The sequence below is a fragment of the Staurois parvus genome, unplaced genomic scaffold, assembly GCF_062004578.1.
Source record: "Staurois parvus isolate SC_StPar_1 unplaced genomic scaffold, SC_StPar_1.0 ptg000018l, whole genome shotgun sequence".
In the NCBI taxonomy this organism is placed as follows: Eukaryota; Metazoa; Chordata; class Amphibia; order Anura; family Ranidae; genus Staurois; species Staurois parvus.
In genome coordinates, this window is record NW_028317814.1 from 2764854 (window position 1) to 2787737 (window position 22884).

General features: G+C 39.9%; 1 protein-coding gene across 1 annotated transcript in view; it reads right to left on the minus strand.

Annotated features, from left to right (window-relative positions):
* Positions 1-22884, minus strand: part of BAIAP3 (BAI1 associated protein 3) — a 534732-nt gene that overhangs the window by 202391 nt on the left and 309457 nt on the right. Inside the window, exon 7 of the mRNA XM_089682088.1 lies at positions 15728-15794. Coding sequence (XP_089538214.1) covers positions 15728-15794 — 67 coding nt within the window. The remainder of the gene's footprint in view (positions 1-15727; positions 15795-22884) is intronic.

Below are 22884 nucleotides of genomic sequence, written 5' to 3' on the forward strand. Positions count from 1 at the left end.
TCTGTGTCCCTGAGTAACGATTCTGTGTCCCTCAGTAACGATTCTGTGTCCCTGAGTAACAATTCTGTGTCCCTGAGTAACAATTCTGTGTCCCTCAGTAACGATTCTGTGTCCCTCAGTAACAATTCTGTGTCCCTGAGTAACAATTCTGTGTCCCTGAGTAACAATTCTGTGTTTGTCCCTGAGTAACAATTCTGTGTCCCTGAGTAACAATTCTGTGTCCCCGAGTAACGATTCTGTGTCCCTCAGTAACAATTCTGTGTCCCTGAGTAACAATTCTGTGTCCCTGAGTAACAATTCTGTGTCTGTCCCTGAGTAACAATTCTGTGTCCCTGAGTAACAATTCTGTGTCCCTCAGTAACGATTCTGTGTCCCTCAGTAACAATTCTGTGTCCCTGAGTAACGATTCTGTGTCCCTGAGTAACAATTCTGTGTCCCTGAGTAACGATTCTGTGTCCCTCAGTAACAATTATGTGTCCCTGAGTAACATTTCTGTGTCCCTGAGTAACGATTCTGTGTCCCTCAGTAACAATTCTGTGTCCCTGAGTAACAATTCTGTGTCTGTCCCTGAGTAACAATTCTGTGTCTGTCCCTGAGTAACAATTCTGTGTCCCTGAGTAACAATTCTGTGTCCCTGAGTAACGATTCTGTGTCCCTGAGTAACAATTCTGTGTCCCTGAGTAACGATTCTGTGTCCCTCAGTAACAATTCTGTGTCCCTGAGTAACAATTCTGTGTCTGTCCCTGAGTAACGATTCTGTGTCCCTGAGTAACAATTCTGTGTCCCTGAGTAACGATTCTGTGTCCCTAAGTAACGATTCTGTGTCCCTAAGTAATGATTCTGTGGCCCTAAAGTCTCTGTGGCCCTAAATCTGTCCCTAATACACAGAGGTCTGTCTCTCTTGAATGACCGGAGGCTAATAGAGAATTCTAAGATGGCCGCGATTTATAGCTCCACCATTACACAGTGCTGGCTGCTGATTGGCTAATGCGATCACATGTCATGAATGAATGCATTATGGGTCAGCGCGCCCAGAGATCGCGCCCAGAGATCCCCGCTCCGTCGCCACACATGTCGCCGCCATTTTTGGGAAAATTCGATTCGTGCATTCGAAGTTTGCTAATTTTCGGATTCGGCGCGAATCGAATATTTCCTAATCTTCGAAACGAATTCCACTTCGTCATGTTCGATTCGCTCATCTCTACTTGTAACCACTTTTAGAAATAGTCACACTTACAAAGATTTCAAAAATTCACTTACTCTTGCATCTTTGAGTATGTGTGTCACACTCTGGCAAAACACCATTATTTTCAGTGCATAATTTGTTGCTCAGTTTCACATGTGTAATAACATCTGCATATCCCTGAAAGAACTGGTTGCGCTCTGTCACGGAGGTCAGTAACAGCTCTCTCAATGTCTAGTGGAATGGTAAGTCATTGGGGCTTATATCCATTGCAGGAGCATAATTAGGGATTATGGGACCCCATAGCAAACTTTGGATTCCACTACCCCTGACAATCTCTCTCAGTGGCATCTGGTGGTGTTATAATAGCCCCCAGTAAGTGCAATTATTGTCACTGTGAAATTAATCCCTCTGCCAACTTCATTGGCGTGATGATAACTCATTAGTCAGTGTCTTGCAGAGAAGGTCAGTGCCTCCAGTACAAGGGATTTGCTAGCAATGTCCTTCTCCTGTGTTGCTTGCTGGTCCTGACTAATTATGTCAGTGTTAAAACATTAAGGGGCCATTCACACCAGTGTGCTGCGGTTACATTATGAACGTTGGTGCACTGCATTAATTGTGAATGGCATCCCAATGCACATTCCCAATATAACTGGATTGGAGTGCGCCACAATGTGCAGGAATTCACTTCTGTGCGTTGTGCTTGCCAAACTTAGTGAAAGAGTGGTTTTTGGTCTGTTGTGGTAAATTAGACAGCCCATTCACATGAATGAGCTCTTTTAAGGCAACAAATGTGCACCACTATGGACTGCCCTGATGTAAGGATCCATCAAGGCAGCTGTGTGGAAAAGACCACTCTACAGTCAAACATTACAATAGGGATTGCTGGCCTGCATACTGGTGGCGACATTGGCAGAGCATGTTGGCAGGTAGCCAAGGTTGGCAATAACAGAAACCAGACTGCACACACCTCCTGGTCCTGCCAGTCCCCCTTCTGCCCGGAGCCCCATAGAAGCTGCTTGGGTGGCCATAGTGGTAATTCTGTCAGTGCTCCAGTTTCCAAAATGTGCACTTAAGGAACTCCCTGGGCCCACAAAAATAGAACTTTTGTACTACATGTAAAATCCTTTTCTTTTTTCCATTCAGGGACACAGGAAAAACTTCACTTTTGGGTTATACTGCCACCTACAGACTGAATCCTAGCAAACAAAAATACTTTAGATCAGCCCAGGACAACCACTCCTACTACCAGCATGGCTCAATTTTGAAGCAAGCAGAACTGAGAGCATGATCATAAACATAGAGGGACTTGTGTCCCTCAATGGAATCCAAGAAAAGAATTTTACAGCACAAAAATCCTATTTTCCTTATATTCCATTTAAGGACAAATCTGTCATCACTTTCCTTCACCAGGAAGATGTTCTAGATTCTTTAGACATGAAGGATGCATGCCTGCATTTCCAGTTCATTAGCATTTTCTAAGCTTCACTGTGCATCCCCTGAACCTGGTCCAAGTGTCCACAAACGCCAACATATGTCTTCCCACTTTGGAAGGGAGGATTTGTCAGACTTTGAGCCCCAGGCCTTGTGAGTGGACAGGGAGGGGAGTTGTGCTTGATGGTTGCGAGAGTGGAGTATTGAGAAAGACTTTTCTTAACCTCCAGCAAGGGAGACTAGGCCTTAGGCTGAGGGAGAAGAGTGCTCTTGTCACCTGTAGTGTCCTTGATAACAACTACCAGAGTGGATCCAAAGAGATGCTGTCCTTTGAAGGCCATGTGGAGCAAGTGCTTCTTAGACACGGATTCCAAAGTCAAACACTTAGGCCAAAGTGTCCTCTGCACGTGTACTAAAAGGAGACACATAAAGGAGATAGGATATGGAACCCTCCAGTAGACCATTACAACTAAAGCCTAAGGCAACAAACATATGCTCCAAATGTTCTATGATTAAGGAATCAGCCGCAGTAGTGACCATATCCATTTTAATAGACTTCGACCAATCAGTCAGAGTTTGAAAAGCAAAATCATAGTTAAGACAAGTTGAAGAACGGGATAAGTCAGTGAGAACAGAGATATAGAGAATGTTTCCAACCACTTATCGGTCTGGTCTTTAGACGAGTTTATTGAATTGGAATTGAACAACACATGGTGTTACTCATGAAGCCTACTCTCTGAGTCTACTCATCACTAATTCAGATGAAGATAAACTTGTTAGACGAGTAAGGAATCACTGATTTAATGATCATGTGTGATGTACTTCAAATTTGACTCTGGACTGATGTATTGTGGTTCTGGGACAGTGACACCACTCACGGTGACAATGAAAAGATGTCAGTGCTCCGGAATAAGTATAGAATATATTAGTGAGAGTTTATTCAGCAATGGTCAACGCTGTCTGCAATTTCCTCACTTTGACATACTACATCAGGCACTTAAAGCCCAACTCAAGACACTTTTTTCTTTCATTTTCTTCCCAGATGTATTCAGGCTGATTTGATGCATGGGGTCCTCTACCCCCTACCTCTTCTCTGGAGGTGGGTGGTCCTCAATAATGCAGAGAACAATGCTAACATGATATCAGTATCGCTCTCTGCTTCATTACACTGTGATCAGTTTTACAGAATAGACTGAAGACATTTTTTGGCAAAAAAAAAAAAAATACTGTCTGGGGTCAGCATTGGAGAAGATAAGAGTATTGCAAGCACAGATGATTTTTTAAAATTTATTTCTAACTGGGGCACAGTTTAAAATAAAACAGCCTGTATTTGGGCTTTATAAATCTTAAAATGTATTGTCTGATATATTTTTCTTATGACAGACTCAATTTAATGTGGACCTGTTGCTGAAGTTTATACTGCTTATATTTTGTCTTCCATAGTTTTTCCTTTTTTCCTCATCATCATGCAAATTAAATTTTTTCTATAAAACCTTTTCGGTTCTCATTACATACCACACATTTCAGACCTAGTGACAACATCACTAGGTCCCTGTAACTTTCTATGCAATGCAGGCATATCATAGCTGATGTGAGGAACCAGCAGGGTGCTATACATAGCTTTCTGGAAATGTCCCAGCACCCTCCCTCAGACTGAATGAACTGAAAGTCAATAAATGAAAGTGGCATATCAGGGACAGTCAGGTATGGATAGATGATGCTAGAAAGGATGCAGGTCCTATCTAACTTGCTGCAGTTTCTAACGCACACTGTGAGAGAGCTCACAGTGTGCAATACAATCAGTCTAAGAGAAGAGCCTGAAAAATTGTGAAGGACCAAAGGTAAGGCTGGAGCTCAGCTTTATAAAGTACTGGCTAAGTTTGGCTGCCTTATTATCACTCTGGCTCAGTAGTTTAAATCATCATTAAAACACATCAAAGTACAACTATAAATCCAAATCTTTGATAAATTAATAACTACAGAGAAGTGTGTCACAAATAATTCAAGAACAAATATTTATTATCAAATTAGCAGCTAATTTTCATTATGATGTTTAAGAAACAAGAAAAAACATGGTTACATAGCACAGTGTTTGTACTATCAGCCAATTATAGGAACACACTGTACAAACACATACTCCCACACAGTACGTATCAATGTCTAGGAGCGATCCCTTACCACACTGTGCTGTGGAGTTGGCTGATCCATTATTTTTTCCCTGCTGTGTCAGATAAAAATAAAATAATAGTCCAAGATCAAATATGATACATATGTAAAAAAAAAAACAAATCATCACTACACAATATGTAATAGCACACAAATGAAGCAAAACTATCTTCTTATAAATATTTTCCTAAATTTACAAAGTTTAAAACAATATATCAAAAATAAAGCATGATACATTTTAGGTGGGCACATATTTTAAGTTATTAATGCAGGTTTATCTCTTTTTTTTCTTTTACTAACTTTTGTATTGTTTTACTTGCTTGTTTGTTCTTATTCTTGTTAAAGTGGAACTTTACTATTTCGATCAACATTTAAGTGGAATTTCAGCCTAATATTATCTATGTTCAAAATGTCCCCTCTCCACCTCCTGCTGCCATGTTGCTTAAACTCGGTGAAAAAAGATATGTATCCTTTTATTCAGTCGGCTCTGGTCTGGTCGTGTGATCCCCTGTGTCAGTGAGCTACAGCTGTAGGGGAGAAGAGGGAACACTTGATAACAGCTGGGATTTCCAGAAACCATGATGTCGCTCATAGGCTCCCATGGGCTAGTCGGTGTTGGAGCTTCTTCTTCTCCCCTGCAGCCACCTCTCACTGACACAGGGGAGATAGAGCTGTGGGATCAGATGACTTGAGCGAAGCAAACTAAACAGAGGTGAGTGTACACATCTTTTTTACGCGTTAAGCAGCAGAGCTGCTGGCCCATTACAGCCTACCTGATAGGCCCAACACAAATATTAAATTACAACTCCAATTGCAAAAAAGTTGAGAGTGTGTAAAGTCTACATAAAAACAGAATGCAATGCTCATAAACCCATATTGTATTCACAATAGAAAATATAAAACTTGAAATGCTTGAACTGAGAAAATGTATCATTTTAGAAAAAGATAATAATTTTGAAATTGATAGCAGCAACACATCTCCAAAAAGTTGGGCCAGTGTAGCACCCCCTCTTCTTTCAACAACACTCTGTAAACATCTGGGAAATGAGGAGACCAGTTGCTGGATTTTTGGGAGAGGAATGTTGTCCCATTCTTGCCTAGTATAGGATTCTAACTGTTCAACAGTCCTGGTCGTCCTTGTCCTATTTTTCATTTCAAGATGCGCCAAATATTTTCAATTGATGAAAGGTCTGAACTGCGGACAGGCAGTTTCTATGAAGCCATGTTGTTGTCATAGATGCAGTATGTGTTTACCATTGTTCTGCTGAAATATGCAGGGCCTCCCCTGAAAAAGACGTAATTTGGATGGGAGTATACAGTTGCAAGAAAAAGTATGTGAACCCCTTGGGATTACGTGGAGTTTTGCATGAATTGGGCATAAAATGTGCTCTGAATGTCATCTAAGTCACAACAATAGAAGAACACAGTCTGCTGAACATAATACTACACAAACATTAGATGTTGCCATGGTTTAATTGCACATAACATGTAAACATTCACAGTGCAGGGAGGAAAAAGTATGTGAGGCCCTAGCTTAATGATTTCTCCCAGAGCTAATTGGAGCCAGGAGTGAGCCAACCTTGACTCCAATCAGTGTGATAATATTGGATGTGTTGCTGACAGCTGTCCTGCCCTTAAAAGACACACACCTGTTTTGGGTTTACTGGTTTCAAGAAGCACTGTCTGATGTGACCCATGCCTCGCAGAAAAGAGCTCTCAGAAGACCTATGATGAAGAATTGTTGACTTGCATGAAGCTGCAAAGGGTTACAAAAGTATCTACAAAAGCCTTGATGTTCATGTGTCCACGGTAAGACAGACTGTCTACAAATGGAGAAAGTTTAGCACTGTTGCTACTCTCCCTAGGCGTGGTCGTCCTGTAAAAATGACTGCAAGAGCACAGCGCAGAATGCTGCATGAGGTAAAGAAGAATCCCAGAGTGTCAGCTAAAGACCTACAGAAATCTCTGGCACATGCTAACATTTTTGTTGACACATCTACAATAAGGAAAACATTAAACAAGAATGGAGTACATGGGAGGACACCACGGAGGAAGCCATTGCTGTCCAAAAAGAATATTGCAGCACGTTTGAAGTTTGCAAAAGAGCACCTGGATGTTCCACAGCACTACTGGAAAAATATACTGTGGACAGATGAAACCAAGATTGAGTTGTTTGGGAAGAACACACAACATTATGTGTGGAGAAAAAAAGGCACAGCACACCAACATCAAAACCTCATCCCCACTGTAAAACATGGCGGAGGGAGCATCATGGTTTGGGGCTGCTTTGCTGCCTCAGGGCCTGGACGGATTGTTGTCATTGATGGGAAAATGAATTCCAGAGTTTATCAAGACATTTTGCAGGAAAACGTACGACCATCTGTCCGCCAACTGAGCTCTGCAGAGGATGGGTGATGCAACAGGACAATGACCCGAAGCATACAAGTAATTCAACAAAACAATGGCTGCAACAGCACAGAATACGCCTTCTGGAGTGGCCCAGTCAGAGTCCTGACCTCAACCCGATCGAAATGCTGTGGCATGACCTTAAGAGAGCGATTCACACCAGACATCCCAAGAATATTGCTACACTGAAACACTTTTGTGAAGAGGAGGGGTCCAAAATTACTCCAGATCGTTGTGCAGGTCTGATATGCAACTACAGGAAATGTTTGGTTGAGGTTATTGCTGCCAAAGGAGGGTCAAGCAGTTATTAAGTCCAAAGGTTCACATACTTTTTCCTCCCTGCACTGTGAATGTTTACATGTTATGTGCAATTAAACCATGGCAACATCTAATGTTTGTGTAGTATTCTGTTCAGCAGACTGTGTTCTTCTATTGTTGTGACTTAGATGACGTTCAGAGCACATTTTATGCCCAATTCATGCAAAACTCCACGTAATCCCAAGGGGTTCACATACTTTTTCTTGCAACTGTATGTTGCTCACAGGTACCAAATATTGTGCTTTGACCTTGTCCCTTGAGTACTGAGATTTCTCCAGATTCTCATTGTCTTTTGATGATAGGTACTGTAGATGATGATAAATTAAAAGTACTTGCAATTTTACCTTGAGGAACACTATGTTGAACTTGTTTGATGATTTTTAGATGCAACTTTCAACAGATAGGTGAACCTCTGACTTACTTCTGAGATACTCTGACTCTCTGAGATGCTCTTTTTTATACCCAATCATGTTACTGACCTGTTGCTATTTAACCTAATTAGTTGCAAAATGTTCTTCTAGCTCTTCCTTGTTAGTACCACTTATTTTGCAGCTTTCTGTTGCCTTGTCCCAACTTTTTTGAGACGTGTTGCTGCCATCAATTTCAAAATTACCTTATTTTTTTTTTCTTAAAATGGTCCCAACTTTTTTGGAATTTGGATTGTATATTTTTTCTAAATAATATTCAAATCATTATTAGCAAATACAAACACAACAAAATTCCCACTAAATCTAAAAGATAAAAAATTGTATTGAGTTAATAAATAAAGCTCTGTGTATGAATGAGGTATTGGGGATCATTCACATGGAGACTGCCAATGCACAGGGGAGGGCTGAGGTGGTAGGGGTTACCTTTTTCTGTGCCATAAACATGAATGCAGGAAGAGGAGGGGGGTTAATATTTACTGCTAGTGACCACCAACTCAGGGGGTGGAGTTGGGTTAAATTTCACTGCCAATGACAACCAATTCAGAGGGGTGGAGTAAATAATTTTCACTGCCAGTGACCAACAGTGTGTGCATGGGTGTGTTTGTGTGTGTGGGAGGAGGTCAACTGTACTGACTCCGGTGCTGAGGGTTATTATTGAGTCCACTAACACTAATGTTCGGGGTTATTGCAAGGTGCTCACTGACACCAATCATTTGGGTTATTATTGCATCCCACTGACATCAAAGTTGAGGGTTATCATTGCACTAACTAGCATCAATGCTGGGGGTTATTATTGAGTCTACTGACACCAATGTTGGGGCTATTGTGCAGCCCTCTGCTAGAGCTGGGGGCTGCACTTGAGGCACCTACATTTTTCAAGCTGACCACCACTGCTATAACCACTTAAGGACCAGGCTTTTTCTGGCACTTTTGTTCATATATAACAGTTTTTTTGCTATAAAATTACTTAGAACCACACATTACATATATATTTTTAAGCAGAGTCCCTAGAGAATAATTTGGTGGGTTTTACAATTTTCTTTACACAGTATTTGCGCAGAGGTTCTTAAAACACAATTTTTGGGGAAAAAATACACTTTTGAATTTTGTTGCAAAAAAAAACACAATAAAGATGATGTTATGCCAAGTAAATAAATACCAAACATGTCACGCTTTAAAATTGCACACGCCCATGCAACAACAACAGACTACGTAAATTTTACTATCCATAGGCAATGGCAAAGTCTCTATAGGCTACCACTTTAAAGTTACAGAGGATGTCTGGTACTAGAATTACTGCCCATGATCTGCCGTTCACGATGGTAGCTTACATGCGTGGGGCAATCGCTGTTTAGCAAGTGTGTTTACCCTTGCGTGCAAGCATGGGGGCACTTTAATTTTTTTTTTACACTGTCACTTTAAAAATAATTTTTTTTAATCACTTTTATTACTGTCACAAAGAATGTAAACATCCCTTGTGACAGCAATAGGCCTGTGAGAGGTACTCTTTAGGCTCCATGCAAACTCAAAAAATGCTGGAAAAAACACTGGATAAAAAACGCTGGTAATAGCATATTTTATTAGCATTTTATTAGCATTTAGGAGTGCTTAGTATTTTATTAGCATTTTTACAGTACATATAGGGAAAAAAGCTAGAAAAAAGCCGCTAGGAGTGTTTTAGTAACCGTTAGTGTTTTTTTTCTGCCGGGAAAACTCTTCCAAAAAATCTACAAAAACAAGTTTTTCCTGCTCCCAAATGCTGAAGCTTGAAAAATGCTACTAGCCTAACATAATGTGCATGTACACATAGGATAACACTATTTAGCTTCTAGGAGCAGAAAAAAAATTCTGATAACAGCTTCTAGGAGCTTAAAAAAACGGTAGTGTGCATGAAGCCTTATTGAGGGATCTGAGCTCAATAGGACTAATGCGTTGATTTACTAAAGGCAATTAGACCTTGCACTTTGCAAAGTGCAATTGCACTCTGCCAGTGCAGTTGTGCCAGAGCTTAGTAAATGAGGTAAAGCTTCCTTTTGCCAAGAATACCCAATCAAATGCAAGGAAAATTAAAAAAAAACAGTATTTTTGCTTGCATGTGATTGGATGATGGAAGTCAGCAGGGCTTCTGCTCATTTACTAAGTTCTGGAGCAACTGCTCTTGCAGAGTGCAACTGCACTTTGCAAAGTGCACAGTCTAATTGCCTTTAGTAAATCAACCCCTAAGTCTTTAAAAGCATTCAATTACACCAAAATAGGTGTGAGTGAATGCTTTTACTTTTTAAAAATAGCACTGATTGTTTCCAGTAAAGCAGAAGTGATGTCAGGTCATCGTTTCCAGTTTGCTATTTAAGGAAGCTGAACAAAGCCGATTCGGTCTTTGTCCAGCTCCCTTACCAGCCAGAGCCAGCATCCCGTGGGATGGGAGATACCATGAAAGCGACGGAAGGGGGGGGGGAGGGGTGCCATCCTACCACTTGTAATAGCAATGGAGTGGCTAGTTAGCTATTACAAAAAAGCTGACCATCGGCTGCAAAAAACAGATGATGCCTGCAGCTGCCAACGCCATTGAAAGTGATTCTAAAGCATGATAGTTATTTTTACCTTTGTGTATCCTATATATGAAGGTAAGAAACCTTCTGTGTGAAACTCCCACCTCAGCCCCCCTTATACTCACCTGAGCCCGATCCAGCAATGTGCAAGAGAGCAGGAGCTCTCCTAGGTCTCTGTATCCTCATATTGGCTGGGACACACAATCAAAGCCAGAAAGGAGGGAGGGCAAATCTGGGGGGGGGGGTGTAACTCATAGACACACAGAGGCGGCTCAGGAGTGAGCTTGCATGAGTGCCCCCAGAGCAAGCAGATTGCACTGGGGGCACTCTGTAAGACAGAGGGGCAGGAGTGGGGTACCCAAGAAGAGAAGAATCGGGGCTGCTCTGTGCAAAACCATTGCACAGAGCAGGTATGTTTGTTATTTAAAAAAAAATAAATCTGAAACTTTACAATCAGTTTAAGTCAAAGACGTTCTTAGTGAGTCTTCCTGTGTCCAAGTACACCAAACTAGTGCAGCTTTGGAAAAATGCAGCCCTTTCTGTGTAACTTAGTGGGGTTAACCTGTCTCTAAGTGACATACAAATGTAAAAAAAGTGAACAAAACAAAGGAAAACCTTGTATGTGGCCACACTGCAAATCTGAATCAGCAAAGAAAAACTATCTCTCATGTAAGAATAAGAACTGACATTCTTGTGCGAAGCCCAAAGTGTGCACAACAAAATTAGAGTAAGCAGTTTAAGAGAGGAGCCTGCACAACTGTGTAAGACTGACGGTAATGCTAAAGTTAAAGTGTTACTAAACCCAGGACTGTGAGTGTGCTGGACAGTTTATTTCAGTATTCCACTGCTATCTTATTTCATGGGCATCTATTAAATGTATTTGTTTTTGTTAGATGTTTACATGCTCTAGCTTGACTATGTAGTCTGTCAACTGCTGTCTATGTTAGCATTGAGAATATTGGGCTGCAGTGTTGTGGCATGCGCCTTCCCCTTCTGCTGTATAAAGCAATCACAGTATTCCTTCTAAGTAGGCTTAACAAAGAAGGAGGTTCTTCGAAACGCGTAGCCACATCCACTGCTCCGGCCCCAAGTGACCTTATCTAGGAGATTCCTTGCAACTCTGCTCTGTCCTTCAGCTGCAGCTATTCCTTCATCTGACAGCACTGTTATCCAGTATGAAGCACCTATGCTGGGTGTGCTGAGTACATGCTTTTTCTATTTTAATTTTGTGAATGGCCAATTTGCATTGATTTTAACATTAAAGCCTTTAACTCTACTGCACTTAATGTGCGCTCTTCTTTTTTGTATGTCATTTGTAGATTTCCCCAATCTTCTATGGAGCAGTACCAAAGCAGCAAGAGGTGTTTAATTACTCTTGATGATTCCAATGCCTGGACTAAGGATTTGTGGTTTAATCAATTTATGGACATGAACTGTTTTTTTCCGATGCACAAGTTCTTTCATTTACACTTCTATAGTCACAAGTATTTTGAGTGCGCTAAAAAAGCTTTTGGTTTTATCTCTGCAGAAGTGTCAGTCAAAGCAGCAAAAAACCAAAACACAAACAAAAAGAAATGGTTTAGAAAACGTTTATAGGAAAAGAGAATCAACACCTAAGGACACAAGCATAAACTGGAGTTTCGCAGAGTGGGTAGGGTTTTATGAGGGTGCACTGGGAGCATTCCCAGCAAAGCTTTTGCCAGTGTTCAATCACCTGAAAGTAGCAGCATATAGCCCATAGTCTATGATTTTCTGTCCTGTTCAATTAAGATAAGACCTTTAAACAGGAAGTTATCCATGTAGCTAACCCTGTGATTTTGTTGGATCTGAATCTGGTTCACATCAGAATTTCCATTGTCTGGATATAGTCTTCTTTAGAAAGACCGTTTCCCATTTTGTAATCCCAGATGAAGCCCGAAAAGGGGTGCTCTGACTTCTCTTTCCACCTCTATGCCTCTAGAAGGCTCAGACCTTTCCCAAGGTTCAGCACTTCTCAATTCTTAGTTAGACTTACATAGTTAGTCTGGCTGAAAAAAGACAAAAGTCCATCCAGTTCAACCAAGAAAAAAAAAATGTTAAAATCCTATACCCACAGTTGATTCAGAAGAAGACAAAAAAACCCAGTAAGGCATGATCCAATTTGCTCCTGCAGGGGAAAAAACAATTCAATCGGAAATTCCCTGCATCAACTTTACCTATAAATGTTAGTATCCAGTTATATTCTGTGTATCCAAGAAAGAATCCAGGCCTTCTTTAAAGCAATCCACTGAGCTAGCCACAACCAACTCTTGAGGGAGTCTATTCCACATTTTCACAGCTCTCACTGTGAAGAAATCTTTCCGTGTTTGGAGATTAAATTTCTTTTCCTCCAGATGTAAAGAGTGCCCCTTGTCATTTGTGATGATCTCAGGGTGAATAACTCTACACCGAGTTCACTATATGAACCACTGATGTATTTATACATGTTGATCATATCCCCCCCTTAATCTCCTCTTCTCAATAGAGAATAAATTCAGTTCCTCTAATCTTTCCTAATAGCTGAGCTCCTCCATGCCTCGTGTCAGTTAGGTTGCCCTTCTCTGTACTTTCTCCAGTTCCCCAATGTTCTTGTGAATTGGTGCCCAAAATTGAACTGCATATTCCAGATGAGGTGATAATAATGATTTGAACAGGAGTAATATGATATCTCTCTCTCTGGAGTCCATACCTCTTTTAGACTTTCTGTGTACCTTAACCTCCCTGGCCGTATTCCCGAGTGTAGCTCGGGGTAGAGTTTCAGTACCACAAGCGTTAACCCCGAGCTACACTCGGGCTTACCATGCGGCGCTGCTCCGCGATCCCTCGATCACTTACCTTGTCCTGCGCTCCCGCGATGTCCCTCCTGCAGTGTCCCCGGCAATGTAATCCGGTGGATGCCGGCATTTGTCATCTGGGTTCTGTCCCCTGCGACGCCGGGACGTAACGGGGAACGGAACGGCGGAAATTTGAAAATGACAAAAAGTGACATTCACTAAATACACTAAAATTTCATAGTAGAACATTACTGTACCAAACCATTTCACATACATTTTATCCCGAGTGCTTTGTCCTGTGCCCTGCCTGCATTTTTACTGTTCTTTCTGCCTGAAAACTGAGAAACATCCACGGCGTCCAAAAAGCGTCCCTTTAGGTCAAAAGCGGTTTTAGACCAGCTAGAGAACAGCGATAGTAAATCAGAACCACTTGCAGAATTGAGTGATAATGATTCGTGGAGAAATTTGTCATCAGACACTGAAAACGATTTTGTGATTTTGCTCAGTGATGTGCGAACTTGGCGATATATTTCAAATTTCAGTTTTTTTGGTTTGATTATATTATTGAATTAAATGTATTATTATTATATTATTATTTTTTATGATTATTTACTAAATTATAATTTATGATTTCGTGTTTCAAGTTTTATCCTACCCGGGATGTTTACTAGTCTCTTGTTCGGACAGATTTCAGTGAGTTATTCCTAAAAATGACAGGCCTACAATAAAAAAAATACATATTTCCATGCAAAAAAATGTACCGCTTTAAGCACAGAAATATGGACATAATCAGACTGCTAGGGAGGTTAATGGATGAGATATAAAATAGGATTTTTGAACTTGGTGAAAAATCCTTTTCTGCAGTCCACTGAGGAACAAAGGTCTCGCCCTATTTTTATGATTATGCTCTCTTTAATACTAACCAGAGACATGCTTATAGTAGGAGGGGTTGTTTTGGGCTGACCTGCATTTTTTTGTTAACTAATGTCTAATCAGTATAGTACAAAGATAAATAATTTTTGTGCCCCTCAATGGACTCAAAAAATAATTTTTATGATGAGTACAAAAATCCTTTTTTCACATCATCTTTTTTATTCAGGTTAATAAATAATACATGAAATTGAAATGTTACATAATCATTTATACATATACAGTATATCTATATGAATCTATCTATCTATCTATGTATCTATCCCTCTAATTTAATTAAATTTAGACATAACACTAAAGAAGCCTAGGTGTAAGCAATTTGGATAGCACAAGAAATATGAAATATATTAGCATACCCTGAGACAATGAATAAAAGATAAAAACAGTTCTTGGTATTTCATATTGTGTAAAATATATGTTACATGCTATTTAACATAAAGTAGAGATAAACCTTAAGCAAATAACATTTAATTTGATAAAGCATTGTGTATCATAAGCAAACCTCATGATTTTACAGATAAAATCTCTTTTTTCTTTTTTTTGTCATTTGCCTCCACGCTGCTGATCTTCTGCAGCTGTTTTTTATTCATTTCTTGTCAACATGAACTCTGACAATGCCTGCACGACATTTCTGGAGACAAGCTTCCTGGTAGTGACAACAGCAGACCATGCCTATGCAATTTATGTTAGAGCAGCCACATGTAGTCTCCATTGGAGTCCTGGGTTATGGGCATTTATTACAGCATAATATTTTAATGAAAACTGCAAATTTAGAAATATTGAAAGTCATTTTTGGAATCACAGTTTCATGTTAAACTTTATATGAAAGTTTAGTAATTGGATTTACATATACTTTAAACACAGGTCTGCAAAATACAAAAAAAAACAGTTAGTTTTGAACTCTAAGACCCTAACATTACAGGTCAATACACCTAAGTAAACATAGACCTTTTAAATCAAAAACCATATCAACAAAGGCTAACAAGAGTTACATCTTTAGGCCGGTGGCAGGTCTTGACCAGGCTTAGGCAACCTGTGGCTCTCCAGCTGTTGTTAAACTATAAGTTCCAGCAAGCCTAGTTCAACAACAGCTGGAAAGCAACAGAGGCTGCCTATCTCAGCTGTAGAACAACTTCTGGAGGTCCAACTGACAATGACTGCATCCAACGAGAATCCTCAGTTGGCTTCAGATGCAGAGAACTCTAATTCAGGTGAAGCAACAATTAAACAATGCTCACTGGAAATGTTGTAGGATATAGGAACAATAAAAAACGAATTTATTTATGAAAAACTTCAGGCAAATATTTTAAAACACCCTCTGGTTGTCTTGCAGATTTCTTTAAAAGTCATGATGGGTTAGGGGATGGAAGAAGAAGAGGTAGAACTTTACATGACTGGATTTGGCTGGTAAAACATTAGCTATATATTTGTTTCAAATGTGTATTTAGCTGTTTGGCTGGAGGTCTTCCTTAAAAGGCTGAATAAATAAACAACAAACCTTATACTCTCAACAAAACTTACCATTGGCGTCTTTTGCAAGAAGGTTTCTGGCCTGAACAACTGTGGCTTTTAAAGCATAGACAGGAGCCTAGAAGAAAGGAGACATCAAATGGAAAGCTTAGAGGGAAGCCAATCTTTGAAGTTTAATACAAAGTAGAGTCTATAGCATATCGTTACATTAGCAGGGTCTGTTTGAGATTCATTACATTTTATATTTAGGATTTGTTAGTCTGTGACAGGAAAGAGAAAGGGAGTCTCAATTTTATAAACTATGATTAAGATAGTACTGGAAACAGGAGTAGAGTTAGTAGGTTGAGCAAAAAAGGGAAACAGTTTAAAACTGAAATACAATAATGAGACACTGGACTACGTTTACACAAAGTAGACAGTTTGATGAACTCTACTAAACATTAATTACTGTTTTGGATAGAGAAGGGAAAGGTTTACATTTACATAGGATTTTTAGTTCTGTCTATTTCAACGTTTGGTAGATTCTCCTCACAATGTTTTACTGGCTGCTGTGATCAAGACGAAGAGTGAGGGAAAATCCAAAAATGTCTGGTTCTCACCGACAGAGGAATAGAGAGGAAATGTCCCAATGCAGACTCATGTTAAAGTGCCATGTATTAAAGGTAGAATTTCTCCACACTTCTACCCACTTCTCATTGTGTCTCTAGAATAGACTTGAAGGTAAATATCACCAACACAGACAGCAATGAAAACCTTATACCATATAGGGGTTTCAATTCTTCTAAACCCAACCCAAAATGAAAAAATGCTTGCCCTGGAGTCATAAATGTACAAACAATTATTGATCACGAAGGCTAATTTGAAACTTATTCTGATGACAGGGAACCCAAAGGCAACGCTTCAAGATAACAGATATCCACTTGAATTTTCAATTACTAGGAACGCAGATGTGGATGTACAAAAGCTCCTTCAGTGCATGTACACATTTCTCATACAACTACATCTACATCCATTTAGCGTGGGTGTTGAACATCCACATTGGTTAGATGAGATCATTACAGGGAATAGAAAAATGTGTTGCAGATCAAGCCATGTGCAGCCAAGCATAAGAAGTGTCTGAGAACCTGATACACTTATATATGACCAGGTTTACAGGCAATTTACAGGAGTTGGTCTGAATCTTGACTTTTTGTAGAAGATGCGTAGTTGTAACTAAATATGTGAGCAGCCTATAATTTCAATATAAACTACAAAACAGTAAATATAATCATATACCTTATTTCTATGGAAATGTTGTTTAGAACTGGTTGGCCTGCATGAAGTTAGGGCAGTGCTTGTATCCTTGGTACTTGTTACATAATATGGGAATGGGGTCAGTGTCAGGCTAGCTCATATTGCATAATATCTAGCATAGCATATACCTTGTTCCTTTCTAGTCTTAAAGTGTTACTTTAAAGTAATTAAGCTGCTAGCAGGTATAATGGACATCTGTACAAGTGTAAATGGGCGCATGCACATATCTGCAGCGGCTATAACTGTTTTCCGTATACTTTAATGCTGGACCATTGTAAGCTCTGTTATTTTTAATGTGATAGCTTTTGCTTGCTCCTTTCCATATAAACCTGTTTGCCATTGAGGAGTCTTAACGTAGTGATTGGCCATTAGGAATTTAAAAGGGGAGAGGGTTGAATAAGATCCAATACTACTTGGAGGTGTCAAAGCTTTACCTACTCAGAACAGCCAGACAGACATACAGAGAATGGTTAAAGCTGCTGCAGATACAGTCAAGGCCAAAATATAGTATATACTGTATATTGGCACCCCTGCATTTCTGTCAGATAATACACCACTTTGCCCAGAAAATTGTTGCAATTACAAATGTTTAAGCATTCTCATGTTTATTTCTTTTGTTTGTATTGGTATGACACCAAAAAGTGGAGAAACAAAAAGCCAAATCTGACATATTCCACCTCAAAAATGGACTGGATAATATTATTGGCACCCTCAATTTAATATTTGGTAGCACACCCCATGGAAAAAAAAAAACTGAAATCAATAGTTTCCTGTAACTATCAATGACCAATTTTGGACCACTTTCCTTTCGCCAACTGCTCCAGGTCTTTCAGATTAGAAGGATTCTTTTTCCCAACCTCAGTTTTGAGATCTTTCCGCAGGTGCTCTATGGAATTGAGATCTGGACTCATTGCTGGCCAGTTCAGTCCTCTCCAATGCTTTGTCCTAAACCATTTATGGGTGCTTTTTGATATGTGCTTTGGGTATTGTCTTACTGTAAGACCCCTGACCTCTGACAGAGACCCAACTTTCTGACACTGGGCCCTACATTGCATCCCAGAATTCTTTGGTAGTCTTCAAATTTCATAATGCCATGCACATGGTCAAGACATCCAGTGCCTGAAGCAGCGAAGCTGCTTTGATCAGATCAGCACTATACCAGCGTTATTGGAATCAGCCCTGGCACCTGCCAGCACCTGCGTTTAACCCCTACACTTACTCCGCCCTTCTCCCCCAGCAAGTGCCCTGCCAGTAGGTCACTGTCACTTGATACATTGCTCACAAAACCACAGTGTTTTCAGAATCAGGCCTGATCTCTGCTAGCACTTGCCGGTAAATTTTGATGACTCTCACATGCAGCAGTGCCAGTACTAGTGCTGTTCTACCTTTTGGTGAACTGGCGAGCACCAGCGGCCTAGTACATCCTGGTCTTTCACATACCAGCCCTGCAGTATCACTTGGTGAATTGACGAGTTCCATAAGTGCAGTACATGCTGGTGCGTATCCTGCAGCCTCCAAGAATTCACACACAGGCCCGTAGAGCTCCTAGTATCCTTCTGGATGTGCTTACAAATCCCGATTGGCAGCCCACAAATTCTGCAGCACCTATACTTCCCCCATTCACTGCCCAACCCGGAATTCAGGTGGAAACAGAAAATTTAACTACTCCCCTTGATTTGTTGGAGCTGTTTTTCACGGAAGATCTTCATGCATTTATTGTGGATCAAAGCAATTTATATGCACAACAGTTTATCGCTGCCAACCCAAATTCAAACCTTGCCAGACCATTCGCATTGGAAACCCATTACAGTTTCCGAATTTACATTTTTTGGGGCCTAACCCTCAACATGGGCATTACTAAAAAAAATTAATTGCAGTTGTATTGGTCCACAGACCTGATTCATTATATGCTCGTGTTCTCTGCTGCCAGGCATAGATATGAGAGTATAATGTGTTTTATGCATGACCCTGAATTTGACCGGCTCCACAAAATTCGGTCCCTCGTAAACCACCTTAACCAAAAATTTGCAGATGTCTATACTTCCCAGCAAAACAACTGCATTGATGAGCATTGATGAGTCCCTCATTCATTTTTCTAGCTGCCTTGCATTCAAACAATTTCTCCCCAGCAAACAGATATGGGGTCAAGATGTATAAGAGCTGTGAGAGGGCAACAGGCTATACATATAAGTTTTGGATTTATGAGGGAAAAGATAGTCACCTAGAGCCTCCCGGATGCTCAGACTGCATGGGGAGCAGCGGCAAGATAGTTAGGGACTTAGTGCCATCCTTTTTCCATATGGGGACCCACTTATACGTGAGCATGTGGCACGGTGTGACCTAATCGCCAGGGCTTCCTCCAACGGCTTGTAAATACCCATCTTAGAAAGGGGGAAAAAGCCTGCTTGAGAAATGAGGATGTCATTCAGCTGCAGCACTGACTTGTTTATTCTGACAGCAAAAGGGTCTTGCTCTCATAGTATACATAAGTAGGTGTGTGCAGTGCTTTTGGATGAGATTTTTCATCTGCAGTTAAAAAAAGAGCTTATATGCCGAAAAATGGGGGCCTGGGGTGGCCAGTGGGTGGATGGCCCCTATGCTTTGGCATATATATTTTATAATATTTTTGGCACATTTTATGTGTGCCCATCATTAGAAGTGGGTGGATGCAGGGCGGTATATTCTAATGATGGGCATACCACACACTTTTTCTGGCAGAGATTTCTTCTCTTTTTTTCATTCAGCCCACAGGCTGCATAAAAAAAAAGAACATAGCATATACACCCAACAAGGACCAGCGACGTACTGGTACATCACTGGACTTTGAGTGGTTATACCAGGATGACGCCTGCATCTGCAGGCATCATCCTAGTGTCGCTTATTTCATCCGGAGATCGGCTTTCATGGAAAAGCAATCCTAGTGGCTAATTAGCTGCAGGATTGCTTTTACAAGCAGCGGGAGAAGATGCCCCCCTCCCCCGCTGCCTTCCACAGCCTTCTTGGGCATTCCCATGCCTTCGGAGAAACATGAGAATGCAGCCGGTGTTTCTGCCAGACGACCATAGAGCTGATTGGAGACCGGAATGGTGCCAATCATTTCGATAGTCTAAGAAATCGGAAGCTGTCAGCATTTCATCACTTCAGTTTCGCAGGATATAAATAGCGCCATTTGTAAATTGGGAAAGCATCTGATCACACCGATCTTGGTGAGATTAGATAATGTAAGGGCAGAAAAGATATCTAGAGTCTGATAGACCCCAGATTTCTCAAAAAAAGAATATATGACAATGCCCATTAAAGTTATAGGGGATATTTGCATTCCCTGTTATAGCATTAAAAGTGATCAAAAAAAAAATGAAAGGGGCAGTTTAAAAATAATTAAAAAAATCAAAAATAACGTTGACCCTGTGACGGTATGTAAACAGCAGTTGCACCATGCATGTGAGCGAACATCTGATCAAGGGCAGTAATTCTAGCACTAGACCCCCCTCTGTAAATCTAAAATGGTAGCTTGTAAAGTCTTTTAAAGCGTTGCCTATGGACATTATAAATGTATGAAGTTTGTCGCCATTGCACGGTACATGTGCAGTTTTAAACCATGTCATGTTTGGTATCTAATTACTAGGCATACCATGTTTTTGTCCATTAAAAGTAAAAAAAAGTGTATTTTTTCCCAAAAATTTGCGTTTGGAAAATCACTGCGCAAGTACTATGTGACATACAAAAATTGCAGCACCCACCATTTTATTCAATAGGGTGTCTGCTTAAAAAAATATATATAATATTTGGAGGTTCAAAGTAATTTCCTAGCAAAAAATACAGATTTTTTTCATGGGAACAAAAAGTATCAGAAAAGGCTTGCTCTTCAGGTAGTTAGAAGAGTAAATGACGTGTGGAATAAACTTCTAAAGCTGGGCATAAAATGCCCCCACCCCCCACAACGACCCCTTTTGGGAAAGCAGACACCCCAAACTATTTGCATGTTGAGTCAATAGAAGAATTTATTTATTTACCACAAGTTTTTGAAAATGAAAAAAAAAATTTTTTTTTACACAAAATTGTCACTTAAATGATTTATTGCTCACACATGCCATGGGTATATGTGGAATTACTCCCCAAAATATATTCTGCTACTTTTCCCGAGTATGGGGGTACCACATGAGAGACTTTTTGGCAGTCTAGCCAAGTACAGGACCTCAAAAACCAATAAGCACCTTCAGGCTTTTAAAGGGTTTTATTTCCTCATTACACTTCCTGACTACCTATCACAGTTTCAGAGGCCCTGAAATGCCAGGATAGCACCAAACCCCCCCCCCAAATGACCCCCTTTTGGAAAGTAGACACCCCAAGGAATTAGAAGCATGATAAGAATCATGGTGAGTATTTTGCAGATCTCATATGTTGCCACAGGTTTTTGGAAAATGAAGAAAAAAAACAAAAACATATTTTTTGCAAAATACTCATCATGGCTCTTTTTAAATTCCTTGGGGTGTCTATTTTCCAAAAAGGGGTCATTTGAGGGAGGGGGGTGCTATCCTGGCATTTCAGGGTCTACGGTGATAGGTAGTGAGGAAGTGAAATGAGGAAGTTACGCATATTCAGGCTTTCAAAGTGGTAATTGGATTTCAGGCTCCTGTATGTGCTAGGCTCCCAAAACGTCTCACACATGTGGTATCCCCATACTCAGTAGAAGTAGCAGAATGTATTTTGGGGTGTAATTCCACTTATACCCATGGCTTGTGTGAGCAATATATTGTTTAAATCACAACTTTGTGTTAACAAAATAAAAAAGGTTTTTGTCATTTTCCAAAAACTTGTGGAAAAAAATAAATCTTCCATGGATTCAACATGCCTCTCAGTAGATAGCTTAGTGTGTCTACTTTCCGAAAAGGGGTCATTTGGGGGTGTTTGCACTATCCTGGTATTTTAGCACCTCAAGAAATGTGATAGGCAGTCAGAAAGTAAAAGCTGTGTAAATTCCATTATCTATACCATAGTTTGTAGATGCTATAACTTTCACACAAAGCAATCAACATATACTTATTGGGATTGTTTTTACCAAAAACATGTAGCAGAATACATTTTGTCCTAAATTTATGATGAAATTTGAGTTTTTGGATATTTTTTATGAGAAAGAAATGAGAAAATACAATTTTTTAAAACAAATTTCGGTATTTTTTTGTTTATAGCGTGAAAAATAAAAAGAGCACAGGTGATCAAATACCACCAAAAGAAAGCTCTATTTGTGTGAAAAAAGGACACAAATTTAATTAATGTTCAGTATTGCATGATCGTGCAGTTGTCAGTTAAGACAGTGTAGCGCTTTATAGCAAAAATGGTGTAAATTGCAGTACCTATACCATAGTTTGTAGACGCTACAACTTTCACACAAAGCAATCAATATACACTTATTGGGATTTTTTTTACCAAAAACTTGTAGCAGAATACATTTTGGTCTAAATTTATGACTATCTTTGAGTTTACTATAGTAAAAAATATTGTTTTTCTTCAAATTTATGGTCATTTTTTGTTTATAGTGTGAAAAATTAAAAAGCGCACAGGTGATCAAATACCACCAAAAGAAAGCTCTATTTGTGTGAAAAAAGGACGTAAATTTCGTTTGTGTATAGCATTGCACGACCGCAAAATTAGCAGTTGAAATAGTGCAGCACCAAATAGCAAAGAGAAGGGAGGGCAAGTGGTTAAAGGTCTCTTTCTGAAAACAGTAGAATGATGGGATTTACCAAAAAGCTGTAATTTTGTTTTGTCTGTTCACAGCACATTGTCCCAAAAGGATTTTGGCTTCATCTGGTAAGTTTTGGCAAACTCCAATCTGGCTTTTCATGTTTCTGTGTCAGCAGTGCAGTTCTCCTGGGTCTCCTACCATAGCATTCCTTTTCATTCAAAAGGCGATG